General features: G+C 42.7%; 2 protein-coding genes and 2 long non-coding RNA genes across 6 annotated transcripts in view; 2 read left to right on the top strand and 2 right to left on the bottom strand.

Moving 5' to 3' along the window:
- Positions 1-475: 475 nt before the first annotated feature.
- On the bottom strand, positions 476-1353 carry LOC130140493 (uncharacterized). The gene is made up of 2 exons (XR_008818481.1): positions 975-1353; positions 476-899 (listed from the first exon to the last, which is right to left on the bottom strand). It is a non-coding gene; the product is annotated as an uncharacterized LOC130140493 (long non-coding RNA).
- Positions 1354-4973: 3620 nt separating this feature from the next.
- LOC115676225 (uncharacterized) lies at positions 4974-5782 on the bottom strand. Its single transcript, XM_030599103.1, has 2 exons — positions 5624-5782; positions 4974-5564 (listed from the first exon to the last, which is right to left on the bottom strand). Exons 1-2 carry the CDS (start codon positions 5780-5782, stop codon positions 4974-4976), a joined length of 750 nt encoding a protein of 249 aa, XP_030454963.1.
- Positions 5783-13140: 7358 nt separating this feature from the next.
- Positions 13141-24181, top strand: part of LOC115676186 (uncharacterized) — a 43948-nt gene continuing 32907 nt past the window's right edge. Inside the window, exons 1-3 of one of the 2 annotated variants that reach the window (XR_008818326.1) lie at positions 13141-13312; positions 14625-14769; positions 15584-15681. This is a non-coding gene — a long non-coding RNA (uncharacterized LOC115676186). Of the gene's footprint in view, positions 13313-14624; positions 14770-15583; positions 15951-24181 lie in introns of those variants that run through there. The other variant, XR_008818325.1, reaches the window with a different exon arrangement.
- On the top strand, positions 18815-24049 carry LOC115676176 (oleoyl-acyl carrier protein thioesterase 1, chloroplastic). 2 transcript variants are annotated; one of them, XM_056319358.1, is made up of 8 exons: positions 18815-19417; positions 20027-20160; positions 20265-20378; positions 21032-21127; positions 22011-22098; positions 22175-22243; positions 22854-23125; positions 23603-24049. In XM_056319358.1, the coding sequence occupies exons 1-8, from the start codon at positions 19079-19081 to the stop codon at positions 23607-23609; spliced, it is 1119 nt and encodes a 372-aa protein (XP_056175333.1). In that variant the 5' UTR covers positions 18815-19078; the 3' UTR covers positions 23610-24049. The 2 variants fall into 2 exon arrangements, with proteins under 2 accessions (XP_056175333.1, XP_030454919.1); XM_030599059.2 differs by lacking the exon at positions 23603-24049 and having other exon boundaries at positions 18816-19417; positions 22854-23426.

The raw sequence follows: 24181 nt of genomic DNA on the forward strand, positions 1-24181 counted from the left end.
CGAACCACAGGTGTGTGGAAGGCGGCAAGGGCGATTCATGATCAGGACGCGATCGCATAATTATCAGGCCTTGTACAATAAACTGAGGACCTTATCAAAGGTATCTTTTGGATTTGGTTTTAGCAGCGTCTGATGAAGTAACTTACGAGAAGAAAGATCATTAGGCTTCATGTACCTGTAGCATTTGATCAGACTAATAGCTCCCCAGTGTTGACAGATTGATGACTCAATACTAGGGGTGTCAATGGGTCGGGTCGGGTTGAGCTTTCATGATACCCGACCCGACCTGAAACCAACAGGGTCGCACTTGACCCGCCCAGACCCGGCCCAAGACCCTGTTCAGCGTACACTCCAAGGCCCGGGTCGAGCCGGGCCGGGTTGGGCTGGGTTTCGGGTCGGGTTTCGGGGTCGGGTGCTGCTGACTGCGGACATTACACATTGAAATCGAAACTTCGCGCTTCTATCTACCACGATGTTATCTCAAAACAAATGACCTTCCAACAGCTTCCAGTCGAAACAAAAACCAAACGCAAAGGCAAGATTCACAGAAAGAATGCCATTTACACAGACTCCCACTGAAACTTCACTCTTTGGCCAAAAGAACAAAAGTGGTAATCGGACGACTACGCAAAGTTCCGACCAACAGCAGTGCTTGTTCGCGGGAAGGAATGACAGAAAAACTTACCGTTCAGAACAGCGCCAGCCTCTACTTGAGAGAGACGGAATTTGATGACCCACTCAAATTAGCCTTCTCCACTCCTCCGGACGCCTTGTCCTCCGCCAAATCCTCGGCTAAATCCTTCGCCGGCGACACAATTGGACTCTGCCGCCCCCGGATCCGGTCCTCAGCGCGCAGACGGTTGCATATGCACGAGCATCATCGGTGAATCAACGCTTTGCTGGAGAGCGAGTGGAAATCAACAGATAAGGAAAGGGACTGAAGAATTTATGACCCGGGAAAAACCGGAACTCACCACCCCCAACGGGCATGGAGCAAGAAGCGCAGATGCGGCGGCTTCACAGCGGAGGCTTGTAGAAGAAACCTGGAGGAAAGCGAACGGCGATGGAGGCGATCGATTTTGTCGCCGATCGGCTGGCTTAAATCTAGGGTTTTTTCATCTCGATTTTCTGCGCGCAGAAAGGGGAGAGAGAATGGGAGAGAGACTGAGAGAGGGAGATGGATCGACCCAGAGTGTCAATGGGTCGGCCCATCTAACCCCAACCCTTTGATACTCCAAATTTTAGGGCCATATTCCAAGAAAATAAAAACCCGACCCCAAAAGACCCCAAATTTTAGGGCCGAGCCGGGCCGGCGAGGGTCGGGCCGGGCCGGCGCGGGTCTTTTTGACATCCCTACTTAATACAATGTTTGTTGACCTGAATAGTGGCTGAAATCACTGCAATCCTTTGTCCATTTTGCGGGTGCAAAACAACTCAAGCTCAACAATTACGAAGAAACTTACAAAAGCCAGCTTCAGCAGTCGACCTTTCTGTTGTGGCTCATGAATGTGCGGTTTGGCATTACATTCCCTGTTCTCTGTATGAATTTACTCTTCCTACATATGCAGAACTAAGCAACAAGGCATGTTTGCTCTGCGGTCATATCAATCAAGGATTCGTACCCAAGTGACTCACGTTATTTATCAAAACCGTGCTACGATGAGGGTAGGTTCACTTTGATCATGTAGTTAGAATCAGACATTACTCTTTTTAGCTATAATAAAGATGATATGGATATTTAATTGTACTACACATGAAATACCCTAACTCCTTGTGTTTAGATGCATTCTCAATTAGCCACTTACTCGGACATGGTGCTCTAAGTACCATGTTAAGCACCGTTTCGATGCACTTCCAGAAGGTCTTGCGTTGAAAAATCAGCTCGGACCTTCAATCTGCAGCTGTGATTAAATTGGAACGTTGCTTTTTACGCGCCATGTTTTTGGCCGGATTACTACCGAGTGTGTTTCGAGGCACTTCTATGGTGCGTCAGTGTAACGTACAATATTATGATATGTCGTCATAGTTAAGGAATTGGAGGTTACAAATTGCCCAGTACATAAATATTTTGCGAGAATCCGGCAGCTTTTCATAGTGAAGCAAATCCATCTTTTCATGAATGTACCAAGTGTTGGCGGTTTATGGTATATGTTACATCAATAATTTCACCACAAATTTCTTGATGACACCTTCCGGATAAGTGTCCTCTCTCAACACATGGTGCTTCACTGATACCACGTAAAGCCATTTCCTTTTGCATGGTTGGCCTTTGCAAGTTAGAGTCTTGATAAATTCCTCCTTAAGTCGACAGTAATCCCTCCAAAAAATGGCTCGGTCATGATTAGCTTATCCACAAACCTTTGGCGACACCCTCCTTTATAAGCATCTACTATGAAACAACACCGATGCTTCCCTGAGAACATCCAACAAACCACAACAGTAGTTGCCAAGGAGAAAATCCCAACCATGGCCTCCTCATTCAGCAACCATATCTTGTTGCTCGTGTCACTCGCCCTCATGTTCTCGGGTGGTGCAACCCACCTCGCGGTGAATGAAACCAGCGCCCACAGAGATTTCGTGATCAGCCCGTTCAAGACCGTGGTGCAAGTGTTTAACCGCCTCTACGGCACGAGCTTCACGATTCACTGCAAGTCGAAGGATGACGATCTGGGGACTCACAAGGTCGGCCCCAAGGGGAACTACCGGTTCGAGTTCAGGGCCAATTTTGCGGGCACCACGCTGTTTTTCTGTGGGGTTTCTTGGGCACAAGGGTGGACCGTGTTCGATATTTACTCGACTAAGAGAGATATCTACCGTTGCCAAACTTACTGCAAGTGGGGAGTCCTTGCTGATGGCCTTTATGGTTATAGGCAGCAGGATAAAGTTTGTGACCTTAAAACCCCATTCAAGAACAAGACCTAGTCCGATACTCTGATGGCAAGGATTGGCATGAAGAACCCCAACAAGGGTTGAACTCGTAAATGATGGATTCCGTCATTTCATGTAATAAAAAGCAAATTGATAGTGATTGTTCTTCGCTCAATTTCAATCGTTCCTCAAATATTACTATCGTAAATTTCCGTTATTTTGGCCTATTGCGAGGCCTCCACTTCCTCTCCTTCAAATGAAGCGGGTCTCGATGACGGGATATGGTCTGAATGGCAAGATGATCAACGGGTTCTTGCACAAGTACACGAAGGCAGAGATCAGCATCGTCTGTGCGCGTCCAGGGGGTGTGTTTCTTTCTGGCCGCCGAGTTTGTGGAGCATGCTGGAGGTGCAGATGCGTTGCATCCTCTTAGACACATCCACAAGAATGAGGTAAATCAGCATGAGACTCTCAAGTTTGGTTTCGCAAGATCTCCAACAGCTACAAACTCAAAAATGCATGCACCTCGGTTTGGACAGAGATGCACATCAATCTGGTACGGGTCAGAACGATGACGTTCCTCTACGTGTTTGCGAAATTTTAACCGATCTATAGGACAACAGTTCATGATCTGGACACAATCGCGTAAATCGCATAATCGTCGGACCAATGTAATAATCCGTTTGGTTAGGAGGGTCTCAACCACGAAGTCCGAGGAGATCAAAGACTGCATGCATGGCTTCTAAATGTCTGCTGACAGATCAGTGATTCAAACGGCATTGTTGACTTGACTTTGGCTAAGATTAGTATAACCGTTTCTGTATTATGAGTCCGAAACAACTCAGGCTCCATTTCATTTTATGAGGGTCAACCGACATGAAGAAACTTACAAAAAGTCCAGCTTCAGCAATTTTGCTTTCTGTTTTGCCTCGTAAATATGCGCTTTGGCATTTACCTTGCCTTGGTCTCCATAACTTTCTTCGTTTTCGGGGTCTGGTCTCACTTACTTAAATATTCTCACCAAGTAAGTCCTCTTCATATAGAAATAAGCAAATATCAACCAAGGACTTCAACAATCAGTCCTCACAACAATTCGTGGGTGCACTCACTAGACTCATGTGGTGCCGTGCGCGCAGAACTACAAGTTCAAGTTCAAGACCAATGTCGGGATGACAACATTCTTCTTCTGCAGGGTCGCCTGGGAGAAAGGGTCGGGCACGTACAACATCCACAAGGCCCACCGGGACACCGCGCGGTGCCCAGACCTCTGCAAGTGGGCGGTCGAAGAGAAGGGCATGCAAGGGTTCAGCCAGAGCGACGGAGCGAGAGACTTGTTCTTCCCCTTTACTTGACTTGAGGGGGATTTGATTTGGTTTGTGTAATAAAATTCAGATTCATGTGGCCCAATTTGTATCTTGATGAGTCTTAGTTCTATTTGTAATGCTGGGGAATGCCCCTAAGCTTCTGTACGTCATCTTATAAATACTACTTACATTTACACCAAAAAAAAATTTGTATCCTGATGAGCGCAAATACTTGTGCAGATCAGTATGTACTTTGGTCCAAGAATAAAGTGTATGAACTTTTTATACAATAAGATTTTATCTCATCACAGTTAAAATACATAGATTACTCTAAGTTTCTTCAGCTTTTGAATGGAACTTGCCAGTGGCACTCTCGACTTACTAATTAAATATTAGGTCTCTTCCTTTTTTTTTACTGTTCAGAAGAAATTTATATTACAATGCCATAAATTTCTTTTTCCATGTCAGATCATAGTCAAAATTAGCTATGTGATACAATAATCGATTACTGTGATGATTATGAAGAGGACTCCGTTTGAATTCAAGATAAGATATAATTATTGGAAAACTATGCTTTCATCTTCTCTTGGTATATATAAATTGTTTCACTAATTTCAAAACTCCTGTCATCTATTTTGATCTAGATGAGTTCTCTCAAGAAATTACAAAAGTATTTAATTGGAAAATCTTTGAAGAGAGAGGGAGATCAGAACAGATTATTGACAGTGAATTTCATTAAATCAATCGGTTGAAGTTTGCTTTTCCTTACACAGAAAAATTCTTCAGAGCCAAAATTTGAGTTCAGCTCTTCTTGCTATGCGTAGCAACCGGATGCAACCTCCGAATCCCTTTGATGGCCCTGGAAATCCTGACCAAATTAGGCCTCACTATTCCCAGATTTTTCACCTTCCCAGCTGATAACTTAAGTGCATCTAAGCAACACAATTCTTCGCTCGCTCCAACTTTATCACCGTCCTCGTAGTTGCCTGTCCGTCTTCTTTCCTTCCCCGACTTTGTCTCGCTGATCTCTTCGTTCCATTTGTCCTCGTACTGCTCCCACAACCGATCCATCCCCTCTCCAGTACCATACCCGTTGCCGTGCCGCTCCTCGTAGAGCTTGCACGCCAAGGTTCTCCTCCATTCCTTTTCCTTTCTCGTTGCTGACCCGAAATTCCAAAGATTCGAGGGCATCGCTTGGAAGCCCCCGTTTTCTTGAGATTTCTTTAATCCAACGTTTCCAGCAACAATTTTTTCATCGCCAGATGATGCATCGGATTCTGTTTCCAACATTGGTTTTTCTTGTCGATAAGCTTTCTTGGATTCTGGGGCAGGTGGGTTGACTTCTCTGGATTCCATTCTGGAAGTATTAGGTGGCCACATCGCTTCCTTTTCCTGGAAAATTTTGCGCACCAGTTTATCCTGCAATGCTCCCTTCAAAGTGTAAAATGCACCAACACCATCACGGTCGTCATCCTCCTCACATCATCGCCACCATTATGAATCAAGAACTCGTCGACCAGCATTTCAGGTACTTCTTCATTACTCTCAGCTGACTGCGAATTGGAAACTCCAAACAGAAACTTGTGCACTTCAAGCTCCTCAAAGACCATGTCCAGTCTCAATTTCTTCGAATCGCCACGAAAACAAAACCCGTTTTGGATTCAGATGGATTTGCAAGAAAATCATTAAAAGGGACAAGTTGGGTAGAGATGTTGAGAAGAGCGAGGAGGGAAAGGGAGGTGGTTATGAAGAGAGGACAGGGGCAAGAGACCAGTAGCTTAATGAGGAGGCAAGATGAGAAGCAGATGAAGCAGCAAATGTATAGAAGGTGACATAGAATGAGAGTCCAAATGAGCGTTAAGTATGAAAAAAGGAGCCTAAAGAATTCATGTTTCTTTTTTTAGTGCATGACATGCAGTCCCAGACATATTAAATTCCCTAGTAGTTGAACTGGTGTTGGAAATGGGAGAGAAGGAGAAAGTTAATGATGTTACTTTGAAAGTGAACGATGAGAAAGTCGTAACCATCGGATTATTGCACGAGTCGTGTCATGGAGTGCAGAAATTACATGAAAATTCATGATTTTTTATTGAGAATCGGTGCGAGTCTCAAAAACTTCTACATTTGTATAATTTGATCTAGTTCCATGAGTTAGACAATACTTACTCGAGCAAAGAGAATAAACCAATGGAAAAGATGGTGTATCATTGAGCAAGACTATATATGATTAGGTACTTTCAATTGCCATGGGAGCAGTCCATGCTTCTCCGAATTCGTCCTACCTTGAAAATCTGCCTCCAGCTCTTATCTTTTATTAAGTGCCAAATCAACCTCTGGAAAAAGAATCAGAATATTTTCTAGAATGTGTGTCTCACATGAGCCTATGCGGTAAGGTCGTGGCCTACAAAATAGAATAACACCTCTACATCACTAATCGCCGCCCACATGTTTCACAATGATTGTAAGATGCACATATATATTAATAGGACATGTCTCTAGACAAATTTGACCAAATTGGTGCATTGTCGTAGCATATTATGTGGTTAAATACATTTGCATTCGAATTTTCGATGTATTCTTATGAGAAGGCATGCCCACGAAAAAAAAAATTCCATCTCTTGATATAGAAAACCTTGCACATGATCCTTTGAACGCGAATGACATATATGGTCGATATAATATGGCAAGATAAAGATACCCTCCCATGGATGATGGAGAACACTGCTAGTGGCGCATGATTAGGTGGTTGAGCTCAGGCTTTGCAGTGTCGTGCGACTGCGGTGGTTGTTAGAATGTTGCGCTTGGACCTTTACTGAACTACACCTACAATAGATCTACGAGCCTAAATCCTTGTTAAGGAACTCCGAAAATTATAATAGACAATGATCTAATTGTCATGCGTAAGTATCTAATATAATGCCATGATGGAGATATTCGTCTGTATCTTGCCCCTCGAATTGGCAGCGTTTTTAGTCATGCAAAAAATAAAATGTCATGAACAAATTTAGTATTTAATAAGAAAAAGTTTTCGTAATATATTTATCTTAAGGAAAGAACGCTCTCCAGCTCTCCGCCATGTGAAGTCGCTCTGGTTCCGCAACCTGTACTGGGGCGGAGTTCCAGCACTCCCACCCTCCGCCCTTTGCCCACCTCCCTATGTCAGACTTTCTCTCACCATCCGCCATTCCCACTTCCGTCTACCCGTGATTGTTCAAAGCCCCTCTGCTCTATCCTTCTCTGTGGGTGAGCTGCTTTCCCTCCGATCTGTTTCGATCTTCCTCTGTTTGGTGCGGCGCTCATTGTGTTGTGCTTTCTTTCACTGGGGTTTTCTCTCTGCTTATCTTATTGGTTCGTTCCCCCCCGTTGTTTTTCCCGAGTGAAGTTCAGTGTGTGTTCGTGTCCTTCATTGCTGCTCATCCTCTCCCAGCCCCTCCTCATTGCTGTCTTCCTCCCCTTCATTGCTGTCTACTCCTTTGCTGTTGCTCTATCCCTTGCTCCCCATCTCATTCGTATCCTTTAGATTTCCTTTGCTCCCCATCTCTCACCTATCTCTCACCCATCCCTTGCTCCTCTTTTTCCCTCGCTCCCCACCACCTTCCCCTTAGTTTTCTGACCCCTTTCAGCCCCTCTTCCTCTCTGTTTCCTGAGTGAAGTTCTCCGTCCATTTCGCCTTTCTTTGAGCACATCATCCTCCCCCCCCCCCCCAACACTCTCGCAACTACCTCTGTGATCGTGTCCCCGCCCAGCTGCTCATGGTGTGTTGACGCTCATGGTCCAAGTCCTCGAGCGCATCAATCCAACCCCTTCTGGCCGGAGGCAACGTTTCTTATTGCCAGGAAAAACTTCGAAAATGGTGGTTAGAACACAACGCGGTAGAGGAGGCTCTAGGAGAGCCTCATCGTTGAACACAACAGAACTCAAAGCTCTATCCATCGAAATAAAGAATAGTCTCTTCAGTTCTGAGTAAGAGAAAGAGGCAGCCTCTCCAGGGGCTGAAACAGGATTTGAAGCGGGCTTGCCAGAAACACTTTCAGTCGCCCCCCCTAATTGTAATGATGATATTTTGGCTGAGGTTACTTGTACCGTTGGAGACGCTGAATTGGGAGATGGAAATCTAACCGATGTTGTTGATGGAGTTAGCAATTGTACTTCTAATTCTAGAACAGCGGCTGAACCTAAACATGTCCAAGCACCCTTTTTGGTAAACTCTATTGCTACCACATCATGTATGTCTTGGAAAAACATTGCTATGGGTAATTTTGCCCAGTCTGCTGAATTAGAATTTCACCCACCAGTCAAGAGTGGCGATAAACTTATCACCGTTCCCCCACCCGAGGTTCTAGACGAGGGTAAATCTCACTTTCAAAACTGCCTAGTGGGATACTTCCTCACCGCAAAAATATCATTCTATCAAGTCAGAGGAGTTATAGAAAAATTATGGGGCAAAGAGAACATTCTCGATATTACAGCCACGGAGGATGGCTTCTTCTTTTTTCGCTTCTCCAATATTGCGAAAATGGTGGAAGTGATGGAGGTCGGGGTATGGGACATTGCAGGAAAACCTATGTTTTTGCAGAAATGGCACCCCCATATAAGATTAGAGAGAGCGAAGGTCACCTCTGTGCCTATTTGGGTCCGTCTTTATAATGTCCCCCATGTTCTCTGGACCAAGAAAGGTTTAAGTTATGTATGTAGTGTTCTTGGTAGATCTTTATATATGGACTCGGCCACAGAAAACGGCGGTTGTCCTATGCGAAGGTATGTATCCTAATGAATGTAGATAGATCATTCCCAGGGAAATTCGATATCGACATGGGTAAGGGCGGCTTCTTTGAGGTCACGGTTCACTACAGCTGGTTACCTGTTAAATGCAAGACTTGCAATAGCTTTGGCCACAAAGATTGTAGAGCTACAAGTAAAGAAATCTGGGTTCCTAAGACCCAAAAAAATGTTGCCCCTCCTAACTCAGTCTCAACTCATCGGGGGACGACAGCTACTGAAGAAGTCGAATGGGTTACTCCGGTTCCATCGAATCCATCTCCCACCCCGAAGAATATTGCTAACCCCATGGTTACCCAGTCGAATGCCCATGCTGATGTAAGGTATGATCCGTCTTCCTCACAATATACGCTAGTTGGTAGAAAGGAAAGAGGATCAAATAGTAGAAACAAAGATGACAACAATACAGTGCCTTCTGATAATAGATTTGCTCCTTTGGAAGTGGAGGCTACTTCGGATTGTTCCGTGGATACATCGGGGGCATTGGGGGATGTAACGGAGCCTCCTGATTTATGAATATTGTCACATGGAATGTAAGGGGCCTTAATCATAGCCCCAAGAGAAGGGAACTGGTGGACTTTGCTCTATCCCTAGATTCCCAAATTCTTCTTTTGTTTGAGCACAAGATTAAAGAAGAGAATGCTGATTTTATAATTGACAGTAATTTTAGAAGTTGGAGTTATACTCATAACTATATGTACAGCAACTTGGGTAGAATATGGATCCTATGGAAACCGTCCACGCTTAGTCTAACTGTTTTGGAGGTATCTGCCCAAGTCATACATTGTCTCATTGAAAAACCTGGGGTGGAACCTTTTTTGCTATCTGCCATCTACGAGTACAATACCGAAGTTGAGCGGAGGCTTCTTTGGCGCAATATTTCAAATTTTTCTTCCGGACAAACAAGAGACCTGCCTTGGTTGTTAATGGGGGATTTCAATGAAACAAGGGACACAAGCGAAAGGATTGGCTCGACTGTTCGTTGGACTGCAGGTATGGAGGAACTAATACCATGATTGAAGAACTTGCACTTATTGAACCTCCGTCTACAGGACCTTTCTTCACATGGACAAACAAAAGCATGGGAGATAATTTCAAAGCGAGCAAAATTGACAGAGTCCTGATTAATGCAGAATGGCAGAACAAATACAACCACTATTCAGTTGAATTCCTGCTTCCAGGAGTTTCAGACCACTCCCCATGCTTGGTGCGACTTGACACCACATATAGGAGAAGGAAACCTTCTTTTAAATTCTTTAATTTCTGGACCACTAGCCCGGGTTTCCTGCCTTTGGTGTCCACTTGCTGGCAACAGGTTATCAGAGGATCTAGAATGTTCACAGTGGTGGCAAAGCTCAAAGCACTGAAACAACAACTCAAGGGACTGAATAGATCTCAGTTTGGTGACTTACACTTAAAGGTCAAACAAGCTAAGGAGAACCTAAAACAACTTCAACAGGAGCTTGTGATTGACCCCTTTAATCCCATTACTCGGGCGGAAGAAAAGGCGCAGCTGGAGGAGTTACTTGTTCTTAGTAGACATGAAGAGGTTTTGCTTAAGCAAAAATCTAGAAATCTATGGCTGAAGGAGGGTGACAATAATAGTAAGGTTTTCTTTGCCTCCATGATGCGGAGGAGTGCCCAGAACAGGATCAATCATATCAAACTCGAGGATGGCTCTACTATTACCGAGGAGGGTGCTCTCAAGAATGCAATTATAACGTATTATCAGCATCTCCTTGGAAATCCCAGTCTTACTAGCATTCCATATGAGAGATATGCTTCTTTATTTCATGAAGATATCAATACTCTTATTATCTTTCCTGTAGTTCAGAGATCAGAAATCCTCAGAGTCTTAAAAGGTTTCAACGACTTTAAAACTCCAGGTCCAGATGGCTTTAATAGTCTATTCTACAAAAGCGCCTGGCACATCATAGGGAAAGACATTGAGGAAGCTATCATGGAATTCTTCTCGTCAAAAAGAATGATGAAGTCTATAAATTCCACGTTGATTACACTCGTACCGAAGGTTCAGAATCCATCTTTCCTCAAGGAGTTCAGACCCATTTCTTGTTGCAATGTCATATACAAGATCATATCTAAGCTTCTTGCAAAACGGATTAGTTGCATGCTTCCGAAGATTGTCGGCCTCAACCAAACTGCTTTCATCAGCGGACGACAGATCTCGGAGAATATTCTGCTATGCCAAGACCTTCTACACAACTACCACAAGGGAGGAAATGGTAAACAGGTGGCAATAAAGATTGACCTCATGAAAGCCTTTGACGTGGTACAATGGGATGCAGTCCTCGGGGTTCTCAAAGCTATAAATACTCCTCACGACTGGGTTGCTCTGATAGCTGAATGCATTACTACTCCGACATTTTCAGTGAACTTCAATGGTGAGTAGGTTGGCTATTTTAAGAGTACGAATGGGCTGCGACAAGGAGATCCACTTTCTCCATACCTTTTTGTAATGGTTATGGAAATCTTTAACAAAATTGTTCGTGCGAAAGTTGCTACTTCTTCTTTCAAGTATCACTGGCATTGCAAAACGCAACGAATCACACACGTATGCTTCACAGACGACTTGTTATTATTTTCCCATGAAGATGTAGATTCCGTCCTTTGCCTTGTAGACGCCCTAAACGAATTTGCAACTCTCACAGGACTGCGTTTCAACCCGGACAAATGTCAAATCTTTTTCTCTGGGTTGAATGAGGATGAGAAGCACCTTATACTGGATCACACGCCTTTTTCTACAGGTACCCTCCCCATCAGATACTTGGGTATCCCCCGTATTACCAGAAGACTTACCCACACAGACTGTAAGAGTCTTACTGATAAGATCTTCAAGAAAATTGAAAATTGGGGCATGAAGCATATCAGTTATGCAGGGCGTCTACAGTTAGCCAAATCAATCCTCATCTCCATATGCACCTATTGGATGCAAATATTCCTACTTCCAAAGCACACTATATACGAGGTTGAGAAAAGGATTAGACAATTCTTATGGGCTGGTAATTCAGCAAATCATGGCTCGCACAAGGTTGCATGGCAAGTAGTATGCTCACCTAAAAGGGAAGAAAGATTAGGATTGCCTAATTTGAACTAATGGAACAAAGTATTGCTAGGTCGCATGCTGTGGATTCTTATCAATCTTCCATCCTCTTCCCTTTGGAGTACTTGGGTTCACAACACCAAATGCAGAGGCACCCCAATTATGCAGCTCGACATCAAGGGCAGTATGGCTTGGAGCTAGAGATGTCTCCTCAAACTGCGACCTGTTCTAACATCGATTATACCGAGCCCAAAATACTGTTGCCAAGATATATATGATGAACTCAGACATGTGAGATCAGTTGTGGAGTGGTATAACCTAATTTAGACCAACAGCATTAGCAAACACAATTTTATTGGTTGGCTAGTTTGCAGAGATAGACTACCTACGGCAAGAATCGTCGCACAATTGATACCTTCAGTGGATATTCAGTGTAATTTCTGTAGGGCTGGTATTGAAGACAGAACACATTTATTCTTCAAGTGTGAATGGACAAACAACATATGGCGTTGTATCCTAGCACAACATGGGATCAGGCGCCTTTTAGGAGGATGGAATGGAGAACTTCAATGGATGATTAGGGCAATAAAAGGCAAAGACTTGGCAGCAAGACTCCTCAAGTTGTCCTTTCTAGCAACCATATATTGCATTTGGATGGAGCGCAACAGCAGACGGTTTCAAAACAAATCAACTGACTTTCATATTCTTTTGGCTAAGGTTCGTAAAAATGTCAGAGGTAGAGCGAGCTCTACCAAAAAATTAGACCTTCCCAGACAAATGTTGTATTAGCTACTATATGAAGACTTCCTACCTCCATCTTTTTGAATTATTAGCACTTTTTGTAATGCTGGGATGCCCCTAAGCTGCTGTACTTCATCTGGTTTATAATACTTACATTCACACCAAAAAAAAAGTATTTAATAAGAAAAAGCTTTCAATAATTTGAGCGGCGATAAATCCACTGATTTTGTAACAATAATAATGTTTAGGTGAGACCGTGAGAGTCTAATTGCGCATCTAAAGTGATTTCAACAAAACTGGATCGGGCCAACGGGTCGTGGATTACGGCCCATGGATGATGGATACACCAACATACCAAACCCGACCCTTTCCATTTCGACCCGAAAAGAAAGAAGGAAAGAGAGAAGGAAGCGAGTCGCTTCGGTCTGAGTCCTCAGTTCGAGCTTTCCGGGCGCCGCCAGTCCGTGCAGAGCTCGCTCCGACGGCCACGGTCGTGCCGTTGCCTCGCCGGATTCTGCCGCGACCGGCAATGTCTGAAGTCGGGATTCTGTTCTCGCAGGTGAGGCCTTGGCTTTCCTTTTGTGGGTTCGGATCTGAACATTCTTGGAGGGTCTTGTATGTTCAGGCGTCTGACCATGTCTCAAAGTTTTGATTTTTTGTGTTCTTGTGGGATGAAATCGCTTGGTTAGCTGGTGGGGTTGTGCCTTTTGGTTGATATCTCCTAGCGAAGTGTCAAATGGAGGTGGACTCTTTCGGATTCCTTTCCATGGATCCGCTCCTTCTGCTTCTTGTGATCTCACTAGCTGTAGTTAACGAGGCGTGTGTGATCTTTCTGATGCTGATGTTAGTGAGTTCTTGTGATCTTGCTACTTGAAGAAGAAACGCACATATCGAAGGCTTCCCAGGCGATTTGATTGAAGCCTGAGGAGCTCATATCTGTGCAATACGAAATCATCCATCTTTCTATGCAGTCAATCCTCTTGATGTCTTATTCTTTGGATTCAGAGGATTTCAAAGATGTTGATGGACATTCGCTTAAAGAAATCGATGCGTGTTTTGTATTTCCGTTTTCTTTCTGCTGTGAACGGTTTCATGGCGAGGATGCCTTGTTCCATTTGTTTCCTCTTGTTGATTTAACATACCGTGCAAAATCCGTGAATGGCAATGATGAAGTAGGAAATACTTGACGTCCCGTGTAGGAGCTTGTACTTGGTCCATAGAGATGGGATGTTTGGTGTGCTCATTTAAATTTGTGCAGCATTGGACTCCTTTCTGCTTCATTCTCTTACTTGCCTCTAGCTATATTTGATTGAATGCTGCTTGAGAATGTATTGTCCGATGAAATAGAATCGCAAGGATAGCCTAGTTTTTTGGGTGAAATATATTCGAAGTTGGACACAGGTTTGCTCAAATTTTATGGATCACGTCCCCAATTTGTTGTTACTCGGGGTTTTTTTTGCTATTCGGTGATGATTTTGAGTCAGTACACTTTACTTAACTAGATAATTCAGAAGAAAAAACAGAAGAGGTTTTCTCTTTCAGCACACTGCCAGATGATGATTGGGATATTGCGCATGGGCTTTGAGTTCCATAAGGATGGATCAATGAAATATCCTCATAATTTGTCCCTGCTGATGGCAAAAATCTGTCAATCTTCTCACAGTATCTCCCTGGTAGCAACTTTTGAAATATCATTGTTTGTGATGGATGATTTTTTTGCGATACTAGAGCGGAAATTTCGTTTTCTCAAAGTTACATGTATGAGTTTCTCCTTTCGCATAAAAAATCATCTATTTTTAGTTAGTCCATACTTCATGCTTTTGTTTCTGGGGCTCTCTTCCTGTAATATTGTGTTTTTTGGTCTTGTACAGAATGGCTGGCTGATTGGATTGGTCAGAGAAAATATCAAAAACACGTTTACCTATTCTCCCAATATATGTCCTCAACACTCGTAGTGACCAGCTTACTTTTTCCTTCATCATCAAATGGAGGGGAAATATGCTCGTCCTTCGATAGGTACGTGCCATCGTTTTTCATTTACATGAAACGCGTTCATTTATCTCTGCATAAGCAGCAGCCTAGTGTAAATGAATTAGGATTTTAAGAGTTTCTTGATTTTGTATTTAAGATCGAGGTGCCTTCTGATATAGCCTCATCTCATCCTATGGACAACACTTACAGTGCTTGGTTTACTAAAGTTTTTTCGCAACTAATTGCTAGTTTCCTCCTTCAGGGTCAATTTTGCGATATCCATAGTCAACAATTAAGGTTGGAGATTGAAAACTAGTCTACTGTAAACCTCATTGGTGCCGCGAATAGACTGTGAGCACCAAGGAGGACGAGATCTATAAGGGCATCGTGTGGCTCAGGTCGCGACAACTTTGATGTCCCTTGCTTAAGTGTCTGATCATTTAAGTTTTGATTCGCATTTAGGCTTTCTAAGCACCACATAGTCGCAATCTTTTTCCCCTCGGAGCTTAAGTTATGTACTGTGCCTAATAGATTGTGTACAAGTAAGAAGCATCTGATTCCACTTTGAGCGAGCTGGCTAGATGATGATTGGGGATATTGCGCATGGGCTTTGAATTCCACTTTGAGGGGATTTTGAAATAATCTTGCTACATTATCCCATCTGATAGCAAAATTTCAATATTTATACATCTCTTAGCTCTGCATTCATTGCAACAATTTCACAATGATCGCATTGTTTCTCGGTGGATTAATTGTACTCCGAGATGATGCGACCGTGAACTGACAACATCAGTTTTGGCTAGAGGGTGTACTCTCATCGCTGATGTTTTCTTAGCTCTTTCGTAATTTGTTGGATCAGAAGAGAACCGAATGCCTCTCTGTTTTGCCTTTCGGTATATTGAGCTTGCCCTTGCAGCATGCCTTGCGATAGCATGTCGTCCTCTGAGTTCAGGAGACGTTCAGGTTTCTCTGCCACAACCATGATCAGCATGTCTTCTTTCACCCTCTGAAGATGCTAACATCTCTCCTGGGTGCTGGGGGATTCAGCATGACAACAAAGCAAACCCAGAAAGTGCTTGCTTCTGGAAGCACAACAACTGAAGCAGAGAGTGAGAGAACAAGTGACAACACTGTTGTTGGTCTTGTCTTCCTATGTTTGTTCACTCTCTTTGAACTGTTTGTTGATATCCACCCTTAACTCGTCAATCAATTTTCTTCTTTTTTTCTTTTTTTTTCCGCTTTATTGCGATTGGATGTGTCATGACGAAGAGGTCAATGAAATACATGTTTATACATAATTCAAGCCTAATTTGTTTCGAAATAAAAATGATTTTGTCACAAGACTAAGATTAGATAGTCTCAGTACTGAAAAGTAACCTTAAAACGTAACATTATCTTTGGCCATCCTCAAACATGCAGTTGGAACCACAAAAACTGCAAAATATACGAAATTTTTATCAATGGAATCACTGTTTGCTATTACTTTGCTCTTATAATCCATGTACTGCTCATTGATAACTTGTAAAAAAAGAACTCACAGGCCGGTCTCAAAACGGAGCAAATCTCTAAAGACTTGCGGAGGGCGGGTCAATCAATTTTCGGTGAGTGCTTTAGTTATGTCAATCGCGCGTCGAGAACAGTAAGGTCCGTACCGAGTCCCGATTGCAGAAACGCACACGAGCTCGACGCAAACCCGACGTGACGATTGGGACAAATATCTCGTCTCGAGGTGATGGATATCGACAGCATTCAAAGACCGCATCGTGTGATTTGACAAACTAATGTGACTTTGAGACATAGATACGAAATGGGTCTTGAGAAAGTTGCCGACAATTTAGACTGGTTTGTCGGCTCTACCAACTGCTTTTCACGCATTCGCTATTTCGTTGTGTGCCTATCTCCTGTGCCCCAATCTTAGGGATGCCTAAACAAAACCCTAAACAAACATGGACTGAAAATAGTTAATGGGAGAAGGGGGCAAAAAAAAAAAAGAAGAAATGCTTCGCTCATTAAATTAAATAAAAAGAAATGCTTACCGGAGGCGATGGACGCACACGTCAAAAAAAAAAATGATTATGATAACGAGTGTTGAGGAGTTTTGATTAAGTAAAAGATTAAAAAAAAATTACAGTTCTTAATATATTGATCGTCTTCGAGTCTTGTATACTTCAAATAAAATAAAGTTAATATCACGAAAAACTCTAAATTGATACATGTATGACAAATTTACCTCAAATTAATTTTTTGACCACCAAAAACTCCAAACGGGTATATTTGTGACAAATTTATCCTCCGTTAATTTTTGTTCAATTGATTTAATACAACGAAAAATCACAAATCGGTACTGTTGACACCAATAATTAATTAGGTTGTCGACAGTAAGATAAAATGATATTAAGGAAATATACAGGGTGAAAGGAATAAATAAAGATTATTAAAAGATGACGCGAGCCGCAAAAAAGTTGATTACGACAGCAAACAGCTGGCAGCCACCAAAATGTCCTGGCAAGTAATTTGGAAATTCAAAATTAAGAGGATTGAGGTCACTAAGGGGATAAATACCGCTCGAAGTTTTCGTACTACGGATAATCGACGGTTTCATTAGTACTGTGGATTATCGATGGAAATTATTATGAGATGGCCAGGCCATCGAGGTTATTGATAAGAAAGAAGAATGTGGCTATGCGCAATAAATAGCTTAATACACGTGGAAGGATGGGTGTCAAAATGGGACAAGCATCGATGACGGTTATCTCACTAAGAAGGATAGGTGTCAGAACGGGATAAACATCGATGACACTTATCTCATTAAGAAGAACAGGATAAAAATCGATTACAATAATTTCATTAGTGAAAGACAAGGGGCAAGACGGGATAGTACCAATGGCAGAGCAGATCGATGACGATTACTTTTACGAAAGGACAGATGTCAAAATAGAGTAATGTCAACAATAATTACTTCACGAAGAGGGATAAGTGTCAAAATCAGGACCAAGTCAAACAAACGGTTAAGTGGACAGATGTCATGTGTGAAACGTTAAAGACGGGATCAATGGTGGATATTGGTTGAACGATTATCTCATTCCCAATATAAATACTGCTCGACCGCTAGAAAAGCCCCCTGTGAGCACACAATCAAAATGCTATCTTTCAATTATCTTTACTTTCGAGTATTGTACTTTTAATTTCCTTAGCTGTAGTCAGTTATGCCTCGAGCATAGTAGCTCTGTAATATAATATCAATGGAGTTTGGATGAGGACGAATTTATCTGAATAGTTTATAAAGTTTGGAGTACTTACTAATAAGATCTTGTCACTATTTGAATTCGCGTTGCTAATCAAAACAAGCAAGTTCTTTGTTCACACGTGGATATCTCCTGTCCGGAGTCGCCACAAAACTCGGTCTCTTCTCATTAAAAGCCGAAGAATCACTTTTGGTAAATTATATTTCGTTGTGGGAACAATTCTGGCGAAATAGGTACAATGACAAATAGAGGTAAAATCCCAAACTGGTACACTTATCAACTGTCACATATCATTCAATTTAGTAATTTGACGGTAAAATTTAACGGAAACTAACGAATGGTAGATTTATCACCAGTGTAAAAGTTTGGAGTATTTGGTACTCAAAAAATTCATTTTGAAATAAATTTATTACAGATTTTAGTTTGAGATTTTTTTTTATTTTTTATTTTTGGTAATCGAGGTGTCCGGGCCAGCTTGCGCGCACCTCGACTATTCCCTCTGAGACTAAGACAAAGAACTCCACCGCCGTGGCCCCCACTTAAATCACAAGTGTCTCAATGGAGAATAACCTGACGGGCCAGCGCCTAACCACACAATCCCAAGTACGTCCTGACCAACTGAGCTACCCATGGGTGGATTTAGTTTGAGATTTTTCGTAGTATTAAACAAATAAAATTATGCTTAATAACTATTTCGGGGGCGATCATTAACGGGGCGGGGCGCGAAATGAAACATTCAATCAGAGGGGAGTGGCAACTTGCGTAATATACGTCCAAATCCAGGGGCGTCACCGGAAATCTCTCTAGAGAATGCTATCTCCACTCCGCATCCTCGGTCCCATCGAAACATCGAGTCGTCGACGTCCAGACACGAGAGCCTCGACAGCCCCGCTGTCGCCCCGCGTCGCAATTTACGACCAAATCGAAGGTCAAGATTTGCCAGACATCTCCTGCGAGTTGATGCTATTTCCACTCCACGTCCTCGGTCCCATCGACACAAAAAGCTTCCCACGATCCCGCGATCCCCACCGTCGCCTCGTATCTCCCGTCTCCCAGAAAATCGCCGCCTCGTAAACCACGAAAGCCCCGCGACCGCCGCCGTTCTCGAGATGTTGAAGCTCTCGTGGAATGCCGCGGACCATGCTCAGGCCCTGTCCCAATGCAGATTCCTGGAAGGGCCGAGGCCCGGGCTCCTCGCTTCCGGGAGGAGAGCCGCCGCCGCGACCGTCTCTTGCTGCTCCTCCCCGGCGAGCAAAGCTCCGGCCTTGGCGGTCGTCTCCGACGGGTTGGCCCGGGTCGAGCCCGGGTCGGGCAGCTTGGCGGACCGGCTCAGGCTGGGCAGCTTGACCGAGGACGGGCTGTCGTACAAGGAGAGGTTCATAGTGAGGTGCTATGAGGTGGGGATGAACAAGACGGCCACCGTCGAGACCATCGCCAATCTGTTGCAGGTTTTTTAGCTCGTGCCTCGAATTGCATTAATTTTCTTCTAATGGGTTTTGGGCAAGATGAGATTTTGAGTTTGATTGGGGAGAATTTGAGGGACTTTCTAGCTCTTGAGGTTCTTCTAAAAGTTGTGGATGTTGAGCATTTGAATAATTTGAAACCGAAGTAAAAAGCCAGTGAATCAAAGTGCTTGTTCTTTTGTGTTGTTGGAGTGGAGAATTGGGTCTATGTCCTACATGCAAACAAGCATGCATCTTGGTTTAGCTGTAGCAAATCTTTGATTACTGCTGCGAATTGCTTATAACATCTGGATTTTGAGAAATCCCGTGATAGAGCAGTTGGTCTTTGTACACGTCTCTTCTCTGGTTGAATGATATTGAGTACCCCCGATGGCTTCCCTAGTCCTCGTTTTAATCTTCGTAACTTCTTTCAACGAAATGTGTTGATCCAATCCTTACCAAAAAAAAAAAATGTGTTGATCCAATAGCTGGATAGATGGATAGGCTCATTTATGGAAGTAGGAAAATTTTGTTTTTTCCTATTCGGAAGAGTTGTCCTAAGTTGCATTTTGCAGTAAGAATTTCTGGTCAAACTGAATGATATCTGCATTGCAGGAGGTTGGGTGTAATCATGCTCAGGGTGTTGGATTTTCAACCGATGGATTTGCGACGACCACTACGATGCGGAAAATGAATCTCATATGGGTTACTGCCCGCATGCATATTGAAATATACAAATACCCGGCTTGGTAAGTTTGCCTACTTTTATATTACACATCTGACGTTGGATGACTTCCGCATTGGTTTTAGGCTTGTTATTCATACTCTGATAGTAGTGTGAAATTTGAGTCAGGAGTGATGTGGTGGAAATAGAGACATGGTGTCAAGGAGAAGGCAGGATCGGAACTAGACGAGACTGGATACTCAAGGACTATGCAACTGATCGAGTAATTGGAAGAGCTACTAGGTAAACTTGTGCATTTCTTTGATGTGCGAACTGGTGCTAGGGATGCTGCTCTCTCATGTCTGTTGCCCTAAGTTACCTTCCATGTTCAGGAAGAGTTCATCTGGTTTTTCCATATCTTCTTTCTTGATACGGAGTGGAGGTGAATGCCATCGGATGGTGGAAACAATATTTTTTGTCCTGCTGGGCAGAGGCTCTTTTTACTGATCAATTAGCCTCTTGTCAATTGGGATTGCGGAAGCAACACTGCATCCGTTCTGCTTTGTTCTTTATCTATGTGTTCTAGACGTTCATATTCAGAATACTTGTTGAGGTTACCATGAAGGAACTTTACCTCTGACAAAAGTAATGGCGTTCCTCTCTGTCGGATGCTCTCTTGGGGTTTTGTTGGGTGGCCATTATTAAATTCTTCTCTAGAACTTCAAGCAGAAGAGATAAATGTATAGACATGTATATGAGATACGTATGTGCATGAATGTATGCATATATGCATATTTTCCATTTATTAGATATTGTAGCTCTACCTTATATAAGCTCCTTTTCAAAAAAAAATTTCCCCTGCAATCAAGTTTAAAAACAAATTCTATAGGTACTTTTTCTGTTTGGATTTTATAAACTGGACATTGGCTGACCAGTTCAACCATCTGATATTTCAGCAAGTGGGTCATGATGAATCAAGAAACTAGAAGACTCCAGAAAGTCAGCGATGATGTTCGTGATGAGTATCTGATTTTCTGTCCACGAGAATCGAGGTACATTTATCTTCGTATTATAGGCATAAACTCAATCTTTGTCAAATTAATCTATCATGCATTACTCAAATTTGAGTATGATCACACTAAAAACTGCAGCATCCAATTCGATATCGGTATATTGATCAAGGAGCTTACATCAGCAAGGGGCTTTTGCCATGCTAAAATGAAACCCAGATTAGGTGATAATGTAGGTGCAGGAGTGAAAAGAACAATTTAAAAGCTTTACTAGTTGGTCGGTGTTTAGACTCGCCTGAAAGGTCAGAATTTTCTCTGGATCCAAAGAACATGCCAGAAGTCATCTACTGTGCATTTTGTATAGAATAAAAATATATGTTTGAGATTCCCGCATGTCTGGAGACATCCTCTCAGACAGAATTTCCAGTGAAAGACCAGATTCCAAAACCATTTGGCCTATTTTTCCTCCCAAAATCTGGAAACAAATACGATATGAAACTGAAATGAGTTTGCATGATAAAATGTAAGTCATGTCTTTGACCCATGTGGACAATTCTCCTGAGTTATTACTACTTTGTTTGCTGGAGATTTTGTTATTTGAATCGAATGCACGGCAATGGTGGATGGATGCTGTGGAAAATTCTTAAAGCCCTCAAAATGTTGATTGTGGAAGATTGCCCTTCTATACTGTTCAGATTTAAGGTGGATTGCAAGTAAAGAGAGGGAGGCACGGACACAGAGGGCTATAGTTTTACTCACTCAGATTACATTGCTTAAATAGCATAGAGAGACAACCTACTTAATACCCTAACCCCTGGTTACCTTATTTAAAGTACCTAATGCATATTTACTAACCATAAATATCTCTTTCTTACTGAATATTCTTTGACATATACACTAAGGCTCATGTTTATGTAATTTGCAGATTAGCGTTCCCAGAGGAGAACAATGGCAGCTTGAAAAAAATAGCTAAGCTGGAAGACCCTGCTCAGTATTCAAGGCTGGGGCTTGTTGTAAGTTGATTATCTCATCTGAGTTGCCCGGATTCACATGTCCTTTCATTAATAATTGTGCTTCCCACATCGACAGCCTAGACGAGCTGATCTGGACATGAACCAACATGTCAACAACGTCACCTACATCGGATGGGTTCTAGAGGTAACGGTTGCAGGCCTTCCTTCGTATGCATTACACTAGACATGGCTCATACTTCTGATATGGATGAATTAAGTACTTTTCTTCGAATTGCCTCTGTTTTTATGTACAAGTCTAGCTTTCAGGAGAAGTTGTGTTGAGAATTAAATCCCTTCAATTTGTATCTGTGTCGGGTTCCTTGTGGTTATATCTCCCTCGTTAGGAAGTTGGAGCAATATGCTCACAGGTTTGCAAAGGCTTGCCTTTCCCGTTAGAATAGCTTTTCTCTTTGTTCCTTGCATCACCATGTGGGCCACAAAATTTTGTCAGAAACGTTCTGTTTTTATGCTGCTTTCCTTTTTAATTTGCCAAAAGGTGTCACAGAAGAAGAAAAAGAGCAAGGCTTTGGCCTTTCTAGATCCGAGCAAGTACTTGGGTCATACTTTGTGTTCAGCCTCACATAGCAAGAATCAAGAACTGTTACTGACTGTCTTTAGAAGTTTTTCTTGTCCCACTAACTTGTATAGATGAAGATATCAGCAGTTTTTGAATGTTCCTCAATCTGTCTCTCATACTCTGTAAATCCTGCAATCAACCTTCCTTTGAAATGCTTTCTGTATTGTCATTATGACAGAGCATGCCTCAAGAAATTATCGACTCCTATGAACTGCAAACGATCACACTGGATTACAGGCGTGAGTGTCAGCACGATGATGTCGTCGATTCGCTGAGCAGTCATGAACCAGACGAGACCTTGGAGGCCATCTCGCAGCTCAATGGAACCAACGGATCAGCTGTATCTCCGGCGACAGAAGATTATCGCCAGTTTCTCCACTTACTCAGGTTGTCTGGTGACGGCCTAGAAATAAACCGTGGCCGCACCCAGTGGAGAAAGAAGCCTATGAGGTAATTGATTGCATGTAAAAAGACCATTTCTGATTTGTATTTGTCATTCTTAACGAGGATTTTCTGCGCTGCCAAATCTTGCCATTGCTGCTTGTAGTTTTTCGTCTGCATAGAGAACTGTGATTGTTGTGCCGAGAAAAAAACGAGAGAAACTTGCTATGCTTATCCGAGGTACCTCAAGGCCACCACGTACTCCCGAGACTTAAGTTTGTAACCTATCATGCTGTGAGCACAAGATTTGTAGTTCATTTTTTAAGATAATAATTATTAGAGGAATGCATGCTGGAATATTGAGTTTTTATTTTTTAATGTCACTGCTTGGGGGAAGCATTCAATTGACATATTTGAAGAGTTGGTGATCTTGACTTAGGAAGTGAATCGAGGACATGGCCATCTTAAAGATAGTCTCATGTTCATATTCATCTCTTAGAATCTTGTGTGGTCTAGTTTTGGCCGACTTGTGGAGTTACAATATAGGCGTTGAGCCTGGTGGCTTTCAGGATGCGTTGAATCAGTCCCAGCCAAGTCGGAGGAATCAGAGGAAAAGAAAAGCATCTTCTAGACACAAACTTCCGGGACTATTAACATAGCGGATCTTTATTAGAAACGCCATCGGCTGTAAAAATTTAGGTTCACAGGAAAGGTTTGGTTGGTGACCAAGGGACATTTGCAAAAGAATCTGGGTCGTTTTCCAATGTACCTCGATACCAGTAAGAACAGCGCCCGTGGAGATAGTACTTCTCGATTTTAACTTCCTTGCGATAATGAAAGGCCGAATTCTTGACGAAACTACATTATTGGTTTTACTGACATCGTTTGAACAGAAAGCGTCCTATGTTGGACTTCACAAACGAGGAATGCGTTATTAAGTGAAAAGAGAAGGCACATGATTATAATTGGTAAAAAAGGATTCAAATTGCAGAATAGTTGCCATGTTTTTCTTCTGATCACCAAGACAGTGTGGTCACCCTGGACAAAAACCATGGACGCAGCTTCCTTAAAGTCAGTACTGGTCATGGACAAACAGGTAAAACAAGTGAAATCGGACTACGGGAG

Source organism: Syzygium oleosum, unplaced genomic scaffold (assembly GCF_021117445.2).
Source record: "Syzygium oleosum isolate NSW1041296 unplaced genomic scaffold, Sole_v2.1 Sole_v2.01, whole genome shotgun sequence".
NCBI lineage: Eukaryota > Viridiplantae > Streptophyta > Magnoliopsida > Myrtales > Myrtaceae > Syzygium > Syzygium oleosum.

What these genes read in the sequence shown, in the direction of transcription:
- LOC115676225 (XM_030599103.1), bottom strand. Translation starts at nt 5,782, where the DNA reads ATGGTCTTTGAGGAGCTTGAAGTGCACAAGTTTCTGTTTGGAGTTTCC. An exon ending in TGACGACCGTGATGGTGTTG is followed by an intron (nt 5,565 to 5,623) that starts GTGCATTTTACA and finishes AAAATTTTCCAG; the next exon opens with GAAAAGGAAGCGATGTGGCC.
- LOC115676176 (XM_056319358.1), top strand. Translation starts at nt 19,079, where the DNA reads ATGTTGAAGCTCTCGTGGAATGCCGCGGACCATGCTCAGGCCCTGTCC. An exon ending in ATATACAAATACCCGGCTTG is followed by an intron (nt 20,161 to 20,264) that starts GTAAGTTTGCCT and finishes AATTTGAGTCAG; the next exon opens with GAGTGATGTGGTGGAAATAG. An exon ending in ATTCAAGGCTGGGGCTTGTT is followed by an intron (nt 22,099 to 22,174) that starts GTAAGTTGATTA and finishes CCACATCGACAG; the next exon opens with CCTAGACGAGCTGATCTGGA.